The sequence below is a fragment of the Neodiprion virginianus genome, chromosome 3 (genome assembly GCF_021901495.1).
Source record: "Neodiprion virginianus isolate iyNeoVirg1 chromosome 3, iyNeoVirg1.1, whole genome shotgun sequence".
In the NCBI taxonomy this organism is placed as follows: domain Eukaryota; kingdom Metazoa; phylum Arthropoda; class Insecta; order Hymenoptera; family Diprionidae; genus Neodiprion; species Neodiprion virginianus.
In genome coordinates this window covers 40,033,557-40,047,187 of record NC_060879.1, presented here as the reverse complement: position 1 = coordinate 40,047,187, position 13,631 = coordinate 40,033,557, and the positions used below count along the sequence as shown (strand labels likewise).

General features: G+C 36.3%; 1 protein-coding gene across 2 annotated transcripts in view; it reads right to left on the bottom strand.

Moving 5' to 3' along the window:
• Positions 1–1,130: 1,130 nt before the first annotated feature.
• LOC124300854 (ATP-binding cassette sub-family G member 4) overlaps positions 1,131–13,631 on the bottom strand; it is a 48,139-nt gene continuing 35,638 nt past the window's right edge. For both annotated transcript variants that reach the window (XM_046755280.1, XM_046755281.1), the window contains exons 4-12: positions 10,882–11,071; positions 10,044–10,189; positions 5,829–6,067; positions 4,916–5,197; positions 4,666–4,826; positions 4,328–4,496; positions 4,135–4,235; positions 3,667–4,008; positions 1,131–2,910 (exon numbers count right to left, since the gene is read on the bottom strand). In XM_046755280.1, coding sequence (XP_046611236.1) covers positions 2,752–2,910; positions 3,667–4,008; positions 4,135–4,235; positions 4,328–4,496; positions 4,666–4,826; positions 4,916–5,197; positions 5,829–6,067; positions 10,044–10,189; positions 10,882–11,071 — 1,789 coding nt within the window. In that variant the 3' untranslated portion in view covers positions 1,131–2,751. The remainder of the gene's footprint in view (positions 2,911–3,666; positions 4,009–4,134; positions 4,236–4,327; positions 4,497–4,665; positions 4,827–4,915; positions 5,198–5,828; positions 6,068–10,043; positions 10,190–10,881; positions 11,072–13,631) is intronic.

Here is a 13,631-nt window from a genome sequence, read left to right as displayed (position 1 = left end):
GCCGCGGAGACGCTGACGTTGCTGTCCGTCAACTACGCCGTTGCGCTTGGTTACGCCACGAACTGTTTCGTAAGGAATATTTTATATAGATTAACTAATATATTTAAGCTATGCTTCCGCGTCTCTAAAGCGATATTAATAATTGACATGATTTATGATTATTTGGTGTAAATATGCGGCGCTCGTGACAGAAATTTCCAGAAATTCCCCCCGAGATTACATTGATGAAATTATATTATTTTTGGTGAGTTGAAAAGTTAACGACGGAGCCAGGAATCGAACCTGGCATCTAAGGATGCTTTGCTAATCGTAAGTCTCTAATGCGCTTCTGCGACGAAATCAGCAATATATGTATAGTTAAGAATATCCAGAAGTGATTACGCAAAGTTATACTGTTCTATCCATCATTGCGAATATGCATCACCGAGTTTCACACGATTATATGATAGCGAGTTTGTGTATTTTCAGCTCGCTATCCGAGTTCGCAAATTTTTTTCGTGTGCCATTATATATGCAGCACGTCTGCTTCATTTCCCATTCCTCCCGCATAGTATTACTTATTTTTACTTTTTTGCTGCACCCTACTGGGTTAAACACATTAGGCCGTGGCACGTAATGCGCAAATGTAAATACGTGCCTGCATCCGGGGAATGACTGCGAACAACTAGCGTCCATGGTTCACGAATGATAAACCACGTATTTTGACGGTGGCGAAATAATTTTATGTACATACTGAATCGAGAGTTTTACTTCTTCTCTTTCTTCTCTATCCATTCTCAACTTTCTTTCCATTTTGGACAAGGAATCAGCAGTGTAACTTTTTGCGTTGATTATTATATATTTATCAAGTATAGTCTGTATGGAACAGGAACGAGCTAAAGTCCAGTCCAGAACAACTAGAATCACATTACACCCATGCATTGCTGTAATGTTCCGTTGTAATGAACAGTGAATATGTGTTTTAAAAGTCACCCCAGTTTCAACAATAAGCGAAAAATATTGTCGTTCAGTCTACCAGAATACGTTGCAATTATTTCAGTATCGGAGAAAAATATAACATGTCGCAGTGGCGAGGGAAAGAATAGAAAACACTGATGGCGGGGAGCGTTGAAAATGAAGTTTGCGAGATGTTTACGTAAAAAAACAGACAAGTTTTATTTTTAACAAATGGTATATATATATATATGCATATGTCTTATCATTTAATAACTATTATAAAATATCATAAAAATTATTAGGCATATAACACAAATATCTGGCATTCAATGCGTCGGGTGTATATAAGTGTACAACACACATACACGGAAACCTATACAATTGTCATTTACTTCATATCAAATAATAGCTAAGTGATTTTGTTCATATAATTTCATATTTTACGGACGAATAGTAAATTCACGTGGATGCATCTAAAACGCTTGGTCGAATTGTTTGTCTGTTTTATCAAAACCCTTAATTTACTATTACGAAAAAAAAAACCAGTTCATCGGTCTCTTCGACGTCTACTTAAATCTTTTGTCTAATACGAGGACATAAAATATACTGGTAGAAGCAGGGTATGAAAATAACGCTTTGTTGTCTGGCATCGCGTCTCCATCTCCCCTCCTCATCGCTGTGACGAGAATTTATTGATAGCTTAATAATTATTTAACGGTTAGTTATTAGTGTGACTCGTTACATAAATTGACGGTATTTGGTCGTAAAAGTTAACAAAACCTGGCAAGATAATATATAAGCTTACTCTTTCTCCCTCTTTTTCTTCATTGAGCAGTTTTCTTACGATTTAGTAGTATAATTCATTTGAGAAAATTTCTTACTACAATTATTACACATTAATTTTCATTTCATTTCCACTTCAATTTTCACAATCACAGCCATTGGTGGATAGTAACGTTACGCAATTTCGCAAAAAGTCAGTAATGTCAAAGAGTTAAACTTTAAACGGAGAACGACAAATTAAAAAAATTGAATACTTCTATACTTTTCAAGGCCCCTGTGTGATTTATTATTATATGTTACGTGATGCACCAAATTATTCCGTTTGTTAACTGAGTTTTATTTAAATCTACCCAACTTCAGCTAGTCCAGAGGCACTTATTTATAATCATTTCGCGTAAATTTTCACAGTAACATTTATTTTGCATGCGATGTCTCAACCATTCAGGGTCGTCGATCTATTCCTTTTACTTCATTCTTTCTATTCTGCAATCCCATTCTCTACAAAACAAGCACAGATAAATAATGGACTCATGATGTGTGAGTAAACAATGCCTTGACGAGTAACACAGTAAGAGTAACAAAAAGAAAAAAGAAAAGACTAACGAGTATAACAATAAAAATGGGGAAAAAGAGAGGAAAACTAAAATACCCTGAACAAGCGAATGCTTATGTGATCAATTTTTTATGACTATAACATCAGTATTGAGATAAATAAATTATGTTAGTTTCCTTCCGTACACAAGCTCTACGCTATAACCTAAGGATTAACTTAAATAAGGAATTGAACAAAAAAAAAAAAAAAAATAAAAAAATAAAAAAACCAATAACAATAAAGACAACGCAACGAAGTCTTCAATTACACTCGTCAAATCAGCTCTCTGTATATCACTATTACATTATGGTTGTGTCTGAATTTAGGGCGAGTATGAATGCCGGAGTTAAAGATGAATATCGACTCTCGGCATACGGATGATAATTTATTATGTTAGGTATATCTCGTTCCCTCAAAGGGACCGACGAATTCATATTTCTCTATCTGGTGCTCTTCAACTTCCAGCGTAAGAAAATAAATGCTGCTATACGTAGCAGGACGAATATCAATAGCAGGGCGAGAATATCCAGCGTAAAGTCTGCGTCTTCCATGTCTAGCTCTTGAAGAGTTATCTGAGGACTTTTGAAGTGGCAGTGAACCTGGGGACAGATATTTTTTTTTCTCAAATTTCATACAAGAATGCACTCGAACGGTTTCGTGCTAATAGAATATACATATTGTGGTTTTAAGCACCAACGATCGGATTATCTGACTGCTATACTTTAATACCGAGTGAGTTATTTTTGGCAGAGGGTATTTGAAAGAGAGATAAATTAATGTCGACTCTTTGAATGGATATTATGAACGTGTGTATGACGAATTGATTTACATACGAATTTACAATGTTAAAGACTTGTAAGCTTGGAGAGTTGGGATTCAAATACATTTGGAAAGTTGGTACGCGAATGAACACTTTGGGAAAGTTTCTAAACGCCAGTATCGTTACGTTTATTTAAAACAGTGCGAAAGTTTGTCAAATTCTTTCCAACGTTTCTTAATTGAAAGAAGACCTTTGTCACAACCATTGCTATGCACATGCGCAGTTACACCGACACTGTTCATATGTGACAGAAATAGCAACTGCAGCTGTAACGACGTTAGATGTGGTATGCAGAAACACATTTTTCAAGCACTGACGACATCGATCGTCTACGTTGAAACAGGTTGTAAGTATAAAAACAGTTTGAAATAATGAATGACCTGGTCGGTCGAGGAAAAAAAAAATATATATATTTTTAGCCAAGTCCATTTGGAGTAAGTTTGCAATGAAAGTTGTGCGAATGAAAATTGTGAAAGGCGTAGATGAGTTTCATTAATAACATTCAACATATTTAACATAATCATGTAATACTCACAGCAGAGCACTTCAGCCTTTCACGAGCAAATGAATAGGTGGCCAATGCGGTGCCTTCAAAACCGTATCTGATGTAGCTCAGGTAAGTAATCCATCTGAGGTATATCGGTATCGCATCGAAACTGACAAAGAAGCCTGAGAACAGAAGGAACGGTACCGACATCACCGGAGCTAAGAACACGCCGTTCTGGACGTTCATTGCTGCGCCGACTACCAGACCAACGGATTGAGCGACGAACGATATCAGCAAACACGCTCCGAGGAACATGCTGAATCTCATCACCTCCGCAGGTTGGCTTGTCATGAAATAAACGATGCTCACGTAGATGATGCAGAATATCGCCTGAGGAAAGAAGAAGTAGATATTCGGTCAATAAAAAAGTCTCAGACGCATGAACTATTGCCAAAATGTTGTTTTATATCTATAATTATACAATCGTTAATAAAACGAACTCGGAAATTTTCTCACCTGAAATGGAATGTCAGAAACAGTGATCGCCAAGTAGTACGACTTCAAGGAATACCACCTATTGAAATTCTCCTTGAGCAAAACAGGCATCTCTAGAGGGACTGGAAAAAAAAACGCGACAATCACTAAGTCAGTATGTACAAGCCAAACAAACTCGTGTTTAATGCCAAAGAATTATGCCTTCTGTACTCACAAGATAGAATGGTGATTGTCATCGATGTGTACATTAGGAACAACATGTTGAAAAACAAGAAACCGAGATTGCTCAGAACTTTGGCACCGTCATTACCGATGTCCCAGTAAAGTGCGCCGATCAAGAATCCCACAAGAATGTGAGCGAAGAGTCGAAGATACATCAGAGTCTGAGGAAGACAAAAGGAAGTTGAAACTGGGTATTGACCGCAACTTGGAATCGATAAGAACAGCATTTGTTCAATCGGATACGCGTAGTGTGAATTTTACACTTGTCACAAATACCGCAAAACCTCTTACTGAACCCAAAAAATCAATCCACGAAAATCGCCGACTCACCCAGTCTCGTCTGCTGAAAAGCAGTGTCCTCTTCAATATTATCCAAAACTGTACCAATTCCGTGGTTGGATATGTTTCTGGGGTAACGGCGAGGCCCTGATCGAGTAGCGCCGTTGTAACATTTTCCTTCTTCTCTATGCCGATTGGTATTGTCACTTGACCTGCAAGATGAGAGATATAGAAACAGTTTGAGACAATGAGGAATCATTGATTTTACGGAATGTTCTCCGTACTGGAGGGTAAAACTCACTCTCTTTCGGTATGTCGTTGCAGGCGTAACCCGGAATAACGAAACCGATGGTACCGTTGTTTTTCGAACTTTCATTGAACTTTTCTGTGACGTTATTGGCATCGTTTTTGTTAATTACGTCGGTGGATTTGCTGTCATTGTTAGAGACCGTATTGTTAAGAGTCTCCGGTTTGCCGACCGCAGGAAACTGGTATCCGGTTCTGATGTCTCGTTTTCCATTGTCAATGGCGTTGACCAAATTTCTAATATTGTCTCCGTATTCTCCGCAGGAAACCTCGATAACTGTGATTTGGTGATACAAAATAATGTCAATTAACACTCGACGAAAGTGAATTTCTAACAAGCACGTATACTCTCAGAGAAATTTCTAATCTGGTTACTGTACAGGCCTCAACTACTTTCATATTTTACCGTAATAAAAAAAAATACAGTTCTGGGTATAAAATGAAAATGAGTTTTGTAGCAGTAGCTAGAAAATTTAGTATATGTGACCATTCTCTTTAATTATCGTCGCTCGAACTATATTTTCTTGCAACTATTGATAGGATTCAAAGTTGGTACATCAATAAACTGACGTTAAAGCCTTATTCAACTGAAAACCGTGTAATAAACTAAAACAAAATATTTAACGCTGCAACGACCAGAAAATTTGTTATCGACAACTATTATCACACTAAACAATTACTTGTATCATATTTTCTAGTAATTTTCCAACAATATTAAATCCATCAATGTAAAAATTCACATATTTTACTAGAATATTCTACCAACTGTAAGTTATAAATGAAATATTCTCTCAGTGTACAGTGTAAGCGAGGGCCGGAAGTTGGTTTCTTAACTCGCATGTCAACGACTGAAAGGTCAATAGAGTGCTTGGAAAGACCGGTTTTCTACGTTGAATAGCACAACTTACTGAATGAAGCGGGATTGTGGTAGCTTGGACAATTCAAGCCCAGAGAACCGAGGAACGGAACGAGCTGCGACGATGATCCTTGGTAGACACATTGGCCTTCGGCAAGCGTGTAAAGAGCATCGAACATCTCGAAGAGTCTTGCACTGGGCTGATGTATCGTGCAGACGATGGTTCGTCCTCCACGAGCGAGAGTCTTCAGCAGTGATATGCATTGAAAACAGGACGAGGAGTCCAGTCCACTGTTGACGAGTCAAAAAATACAGGATTATTAAAGAAATGAGATAGAAAAGTAAAACATGTGTATTCGAGTGGTCAGTTGGGGTTCGAACCGTACGATCAGCAGGATCGAAGCAATGCGACGGTGGAACCGATCATCGATCGATCGCTTTGAGTCGATCGCTACTGGGAAATTGGGATCAGGAAAAATTTGGCGGAAGCTGTTGGAACTTTATTTTTCTACACAAATTTTAAATCTATTACATGAGAAGCGAGTAAGCAATATCTGAATGAAAAAAAATATATTAAAGGTTGCAACGAATAGTAACTACTAGCTACGTATGCAATAGTGTCTAGCATTACGATCGTTTAATTATACAGTTCATTATGTTGAGGTATAAATTATCGGCCCGAAGGATGAGTATAAATTATATCGCATGGTAAAAAATATACAAGTTTCACTCCACACGTAAGCAGTATACTGTATATTATATCTAACAGACTAATTTTGAGTTACACGCGAGTTAAAATTCACGTTTCGAAATTATTATCGTATGTGTAGATTCTTTTTCAAGCAGCGATGAGACGCAACTTTAGTTAAATTTTGGTTAAACTTTTAGGGGCAAATTCACGACTAAGAAACATTTTTGCCCGCAGTGAAGTCACAAAATTCATGTAATTTTTCCAGTGCGATTTTTTTTTTTTTTTGCAGAGAACTTGACAAGTTGATTTATACTCGTAATTTAAGTAGGACTGAAAGAGAGAAGAAAAATAAAATAAATAGGTAGAACAAGTTTTTATCTCGGCAATTTCCATTTTACGAAATGTCAATTTGACATATTAAAATTTGCTTGATAGACTTCGACGATTCGCAAACTTATACGCGTTCAGTGCAAAATCCTGCTCCTTAACTATTCGAGGAATTTAATTGACAAATTCCCGCTTCGTTGAATTTCAAGGTCTCACACTCGTATAATTATGCAACGTCCACGGATATCTAAGCAAAATATGTGGTACATAGTAGAAGAGCAAAAATTTGCACAAGGTCGGAATTGATGCTAATTCCTGTTCCTGGAATCCTTTCTTTTTCCTCGACGTATCTTATTCTTCTGAACTCGACATAAGTGAAATCAAGGAAAAGCAACAGATACACTGAGAAAAAATTTCATTTCTTGTAGTAACTAGATAAATTCAGTAAAACAGGTATCGTTAAGAAAAGTGTTTGAAAAACGAGGTACGCCCAACCATTTTGCGCTATCGTCGATCCTTTTTTGGCAATTGCAACGCAAAATCAGTTTCTTCGGTCTACTCTACTTTTTCATTTAAACAAGGCTTTAACGTCAATTTATTCTCGCACGAGCATTAAATTTTCGCAACAGTTGCAAGAAAATATAACAACAGCGATCGTAACGAGAAAGAATAGCAACGGATACCAGACTTTCCGGTAACGGCTAGAAAACTAATTTTCATTTTGTACCTGGAACTATATTTTTCGATTGTGGTAAAAAATGAAAATAGTCAAGGATTGAGCGGTAACCGGAAATAAAAATTTCTCTTAGTTCTCCAAGTAACAAACAGGAACAACAAAGAATAATAATGCGTATACGAATAAAACGACGTGACCAGCCTTGACAGCCGCGAGTCAGAAACCAGTTTAACTTGCGTGTCTCGACGATCGTGAGTTCATGGAAACTTTTAGCATCGAGAGATTATACACGCAGCTGCTGCTAAATAAGGCTAACCGTCAGATTTAATAGGTTTTTTTTTTGTTTTTTTTTAGACGTTTAGTCGACCAATAATGAACGGTTATAATTATGAGAAAAATCACTAAACGATTCTTCATTCCATGATACATTTTATGATGCAAAAACGTAATTTTTTTACCGTCGTTACAATTGTTGCAATCAACCGCTGTATTTTGCAATATGTTTTTTTAAACCATTAGGTCAAAGTTAACGATAATTTCACTGTGTATCCATTTGTCGTATACGTATCGTGCATATTTATGTTTTTATCGAAAGATTGATAAAAAGCTACGGCATATGCAAATTCTGCGAATTCAGGATTTCGAAGTGCAGAGGTTATCAATATCAATATATCCAAAAATGCACACTCAATTTCGTATTAATGAAGGAGAGATTGCTTTAAATTTTAAATTTACATCTCGACTTGATATCTCTACGTATAAATTCATTTGTAAGATGGTAAACGGTGTCGATTCTTCGAGCTGTTTTCTTTTCTTTTTTTTTTTTTTCACTCTCCTCGAACGAAACGATTGCCAAAATTAAGTTACCTGGAATATCTGGTAAATAACCGGGGAAAAAGGTCGCATCGTCCGAATAAATAAACGTACGTGGAATGTTGAGGAAAGTAGAAAAACTGCGATCACGGGGAAAAACCGGGATTTGATTCATTCAGTCTGTGGATGTATAAAGATGTCTTATTGCGAATCAAAGATTTTACATGTGTACTGACGGGAGAAATCTTATTTAAGAAATCTCAGTCGTATCACGATCTTTCTGCGCATACATCATACATCATGTGCGTGTACAGGTACGTATAATCTATACGTATAATATGCGATGACTGAAACCCAGCGATTTCTCGGACAGAGTTCCAAAGCGAGTATACGTATAGATATACAGGGTGGTCCATTTAAGTTGACGCTGCAGAATATCTCGAGAACCAGCCATTTTAAAGAAAGATCTTTGAAATAAAAGATGGAGGCATACGAGGTCATTTGGAAGTCAGTATTGAATTTTTTTAATGGGAAAATGTACTTCTTTTTCACACGTTTGCATTTTACACATAAAAATGAAGAACTTTTATATTTCGATACGCTTCTCAACACGTTTTACAAAAGATGCGTGACAGCGTAGTAAAGTTCCTCTATCCGATGCCTTTGAAAGCATTTCTAAATCGTTCCGTCATATTTTCTGGAGTGGTTGGTTCGATGTTGTCGACTTTTTCTTTCATGTCGTTTAAAAAAAAGTTATGTATAAAAGTTTTTTACTTCTACGTGTAAATTGCGAATGTATGAAAAAAAGTAGATGTTCCCGTTAAAAAAATTCAATGTTGACCTCCAAATGACGACGCAGTGTTTTTTCCCCTTCGAACCACGAAAATATTATTTCAAGCATCTTTCTCTAAAATGGCTAGTTCTCGGGATATTCTGCAGTGTCAACTTAAATGGACCACCCTGTAGATATAAATTACTCTTCCTTTAGTTGGCATTACAATGCATGACAGAAAATAGATATAAACGAAAGGCGAAAAAATGTGATTGAAGTTAGTAACGTTACTGTAACGATGCGTGTTCAGGAAAAATCTTTAGGTACTTTGCATCGTTGGAATTGTCTGAAATTTAGAAAACCATACTGATCCAAACATAGGCATGTTTTTTAAAAACAGATTACTTTAAAATCATTCCAGAACTGCGAAATAATGAATTTCGTGACGCTAACGTTGCTTACTTCTCGAAACTCGAAAGGGGAAATATAATCACGAAGGTACAGAAATATTTACACAGCGACTGTAAACTTGAAATTGCAATTTTTCAACATCACTATTTTCTTTATTGAATGGTCTGAATTCAGAATTTCAACCGCCGTCTTGAATTCAAGTGGGAATTTGTTTTTTTCAAAAAACTCGGCCATTTTCAACTTTTAACTAAAAAAAAAAAAAAAATAATAATCAGAATCAAACTTGTAGAAAATTTAAATCCCTACAATGTTGGCAGTAGCGATTTTTTGTCCAACATCGTAATTTTCCGATTGAAATTATAAATTCAAGATGGCGGCTGAGGCTACGGCAGAATCTGATCGAAATTCTGGATTCGGACAATTGGAAAAAAGAAAATATTGGTATGTATAATCGCAAAGTCGATATCTCGGTTATTCTTTTTCGTACACAGCGACTGTACTAATGATTAATCATCGTATTTTAGGATACAAACGTGTGCATGCATGAATGTGCGTATGTAAGAGATGTGAGTTTCACCTGGTCGGTTCGTCGAAAAACATAATCGGCGGGTTGTTGACCAGCTCGAGTGCAATTGAGAGTCTTTTTTTCTGACCGCCGCTCAAGTTCAAGGTCATGGTATGTCGGTGCTCCGCAAGTCCAAGTGTTTCCAGGATCTCTTGCAACTGGAACACGCGTTAAGAATCCTCTTACTCAGTCATTCCGTAGTCAATTATGAGCGAAGAGCTTTCGAGCAGCGGGGGTGGAGGTAACTCGGCCAAAGGAGTTGGAAAAAACGGCAATTTTTCAAGGATTTTTCTCATCAAGAGAAATTTGAATTTATTAATATAATATCGAATGACAAATTTTTTTTTCTTTTTGAAAAACCGCTGTTTTGTTAAAAATTAATATTTTGCTCTTTGTATTGACAAATTGAAATGTCTCTTCGAGAAAAATCCTTGAAAAATTGCTTTTTTCCGGCCTCCCGGCTGCGTATAACTTGTTAAACAATATTACGGAAAACAGTAAGGAATAAATTCATCGATTCCTACACGCGATGATTTCTCATTGTTATTATTGACTGTATAACAAAAAAGGTTCGTCATAGCTCAATACCATGAAATCATTTTCGCACACTCGCCAAGAATGCGAATACAAAATGAATCGCGGGTATAAATTATAAACGATGCGTTTACGATATTTTATCGCAGACACGGAGACTTGACGTGATGGAATAACCGGTCGATAAATCATCGGATATATATCTTAGGTTCACGTAATACTCCCACCTTTACCGACCGAGGAAGCGGTAGGAAGAAATAGGGTGAGTCTCCTCGGTCGGTAAGGGTAGGAATACCGCACGACCTTAAACACTCACCACTTTTTCCTTTTCAGCTCGGGTCACATTCCTGCCAAGCTTCAAGTTCGACGCAACCTTCATCGCTTCCTGCACAGTCAGATTTCCGTGCAACTGATTGTCCTGCATAATGTAACAAGAGAGCTTTCTAAACGCACTCAAATTCCGCTCGTGTCCGTTCATCGTTATGCTGCCCTCCATCCCTGTTGTTCTGAAAATCAGAAATTCATATCTCACGTTGATACGCTTTTTTTCGAAACAGTGAACCAGACTTTCTTCAACTTTGAATAGTCTCTCTCTCACACACACACCCATACACGCAATATTTTCCATCCACTTACAAAATGCATTTAGGTTAGGACCTGACGGTCGAATTGAAATACAGCAAATTAAACGATAAATCTGCAAAGTTGAAAAAGATTTCTGTAAATATTGATTGTAAAAATTTTATTCAACAAATTAACAAGCAGACTCGATTGCATAAACGCGTCACGACTGCAAAATTCAACGGACATTAGCTATAAGATCGTTAAAAAAAAATTTCCCCATCATTAAAAATTCTCAAATCGTTCTTTCATCTCCGTTAATTAATTCTCCGTACTGTATTCACATCAATCACAGATTATCGATGCACCCATCTTTCTCCTCCAGATAATTATTATTCAGTCAAAAAAATGTGTCGACAATATCGCATATAAACCGGACGAAATTCGTACGTGATAGAAAGAGATTGAGAAAAGAAGGGGAATGATGCAAATGAAGGATAGAAACCAAAAAAAAAAAAAATCGCCTCGACTCGACTCTGACCCTGCGATGATACGATACTTAATTAAAGTGTACAATGCGGTACGCGATGATATGCCGATTCAGGTATGTCGTTAAAAAATGAATATATTCACCAACGTGTCTACATGTTTATGTTGAATCATGACGCAGGTGACGACACGAGACATAATTTTTTGGATTAATGGCGATTGTCGGCTGTTTTGCGTACACGCATCTCATGCATTATACAAATGTTACGTGTAACGTCGAGTTAGTTATATATATATATGTGTAATGTATTGTTGCGAAAAGAGGTGATAAATTTATGAATCTTTTTTCGCATATAATTCATATATCACAGTAATTACAATACATTGATGAAAATCCATATAAATGGTTCATTTATTTGTTTAATTGTATTGTTTGTCAACTCTGTTTCTTTTCATTTTTAGTTTTGTAACTAGTAACCATGCAGTAAATGAATCGGTTCATTTTTTTTTTTTTTGTCTTTTTCTATCGCAATGAATAATATAATTTATACCGTCACTCTTACTTCGTTTGACGACAAAAGGCTAATTGGTAAAAACAAAAAGCTTGAAAAAAAAAAGTACACGTTAGGTGGAAAATTTCGGAGCACGCTGCGTTTATTTGACGTTTGTGTAAACTTGTTATTCTTTCAAATCTAACGGACAGATTATACGTGCAACCGGTTACGGAGCGGAGCGTTTGTTGAAAAAGATGCTAGATATTAAATTCCCGGGATTTGTATGACGTTAGAAGTTGATAAAATGACTATTGATTGCCGTAATAAATTATCGATTGCAAAAAAGTATCGTTTTGTTTCGCAAGAAGACGACGATGCGTCGAATCAGTTTCACGATATCGTAACGATTTACAATCATCTATTATAATAAAAACACAACTGCTGTGTATTATAAATAATAAATAAACGCGAATAAACAATGAGAAATAGGTTTATCGTATTATAACTTCCGGCATCGCTTTGATTATACGTACACTCGTTTTTCTGGTTTTTTTTTTTTTTTTTTTTTTTGGAGTAAACTACACGTAGCTGTATTACCTATATATGTACAATACGAACTAGAACAAGTGTAACGCGAAGAAAGTTAACGAGCGTCACTCTCGCCTTTTGCAAGTTAAACATTATACCTGCATAATGCTGACTATATATGTACAACGGATACCGGGTTCAGCTTTCTTGGAGTGTGGGAAAGGCAGTTTGTAACTGGCGGTGTTTGATGCTTGAAAATCAGAAGAGACGAAGAAACAAATTAACTACCTGCAAACCTTTTTAGAAAATAATATTGCTGTACGGATTTTAGACGGTTTGTTAATTGTTTCAACATCATGTAAGAGTTGACATTGAAATAAGCGATTAAAAAGCGATGTATAATCGTGACGAAAAAGGAATTAGAAGAATATGAAGAACGGTGAAAAAAATCAATCACTCAGAGCATTTGTTTATACACTATACCAAATTATCGATCGTTCGATGGAGATTTTGCATCCTGTTTGAATTTTTATTTTATTTTTTTTGTCTCGTCAATAAATAATTTGGATCGTTAAAACATGCAATCGATGTAACTAAATTTTATAGGTACAATGGCACTAAGTTGAAGCATCACAAAAATAATTATAATATATCGATATTTATCACGCAACGTTGCTGACATTTTATAGTGCCTACGTTATTTTTTCTATATTCGTTCGCTCGGTAGAATATCAAATTTCATGCTGATCGTGTAAAATATTCATAATGTAATAAAATTTCATCTGTAAACGAAGAAATGATTCTGACCATACGCCAAACGGACAACGATGCCTGACTTGTTTGAACGAAACCTCGAGCCTGGTTGCAGAGTGGGATGCAAAAGTTGAACCTGCCAGCGAAAACGTTTCTGCAGATTAAGATCATGTAGTACTCCTACCCTTACCGACTGAGTCCATCTTTTATTCACCAAATTATTGTAATTTCTAGTTTTCGT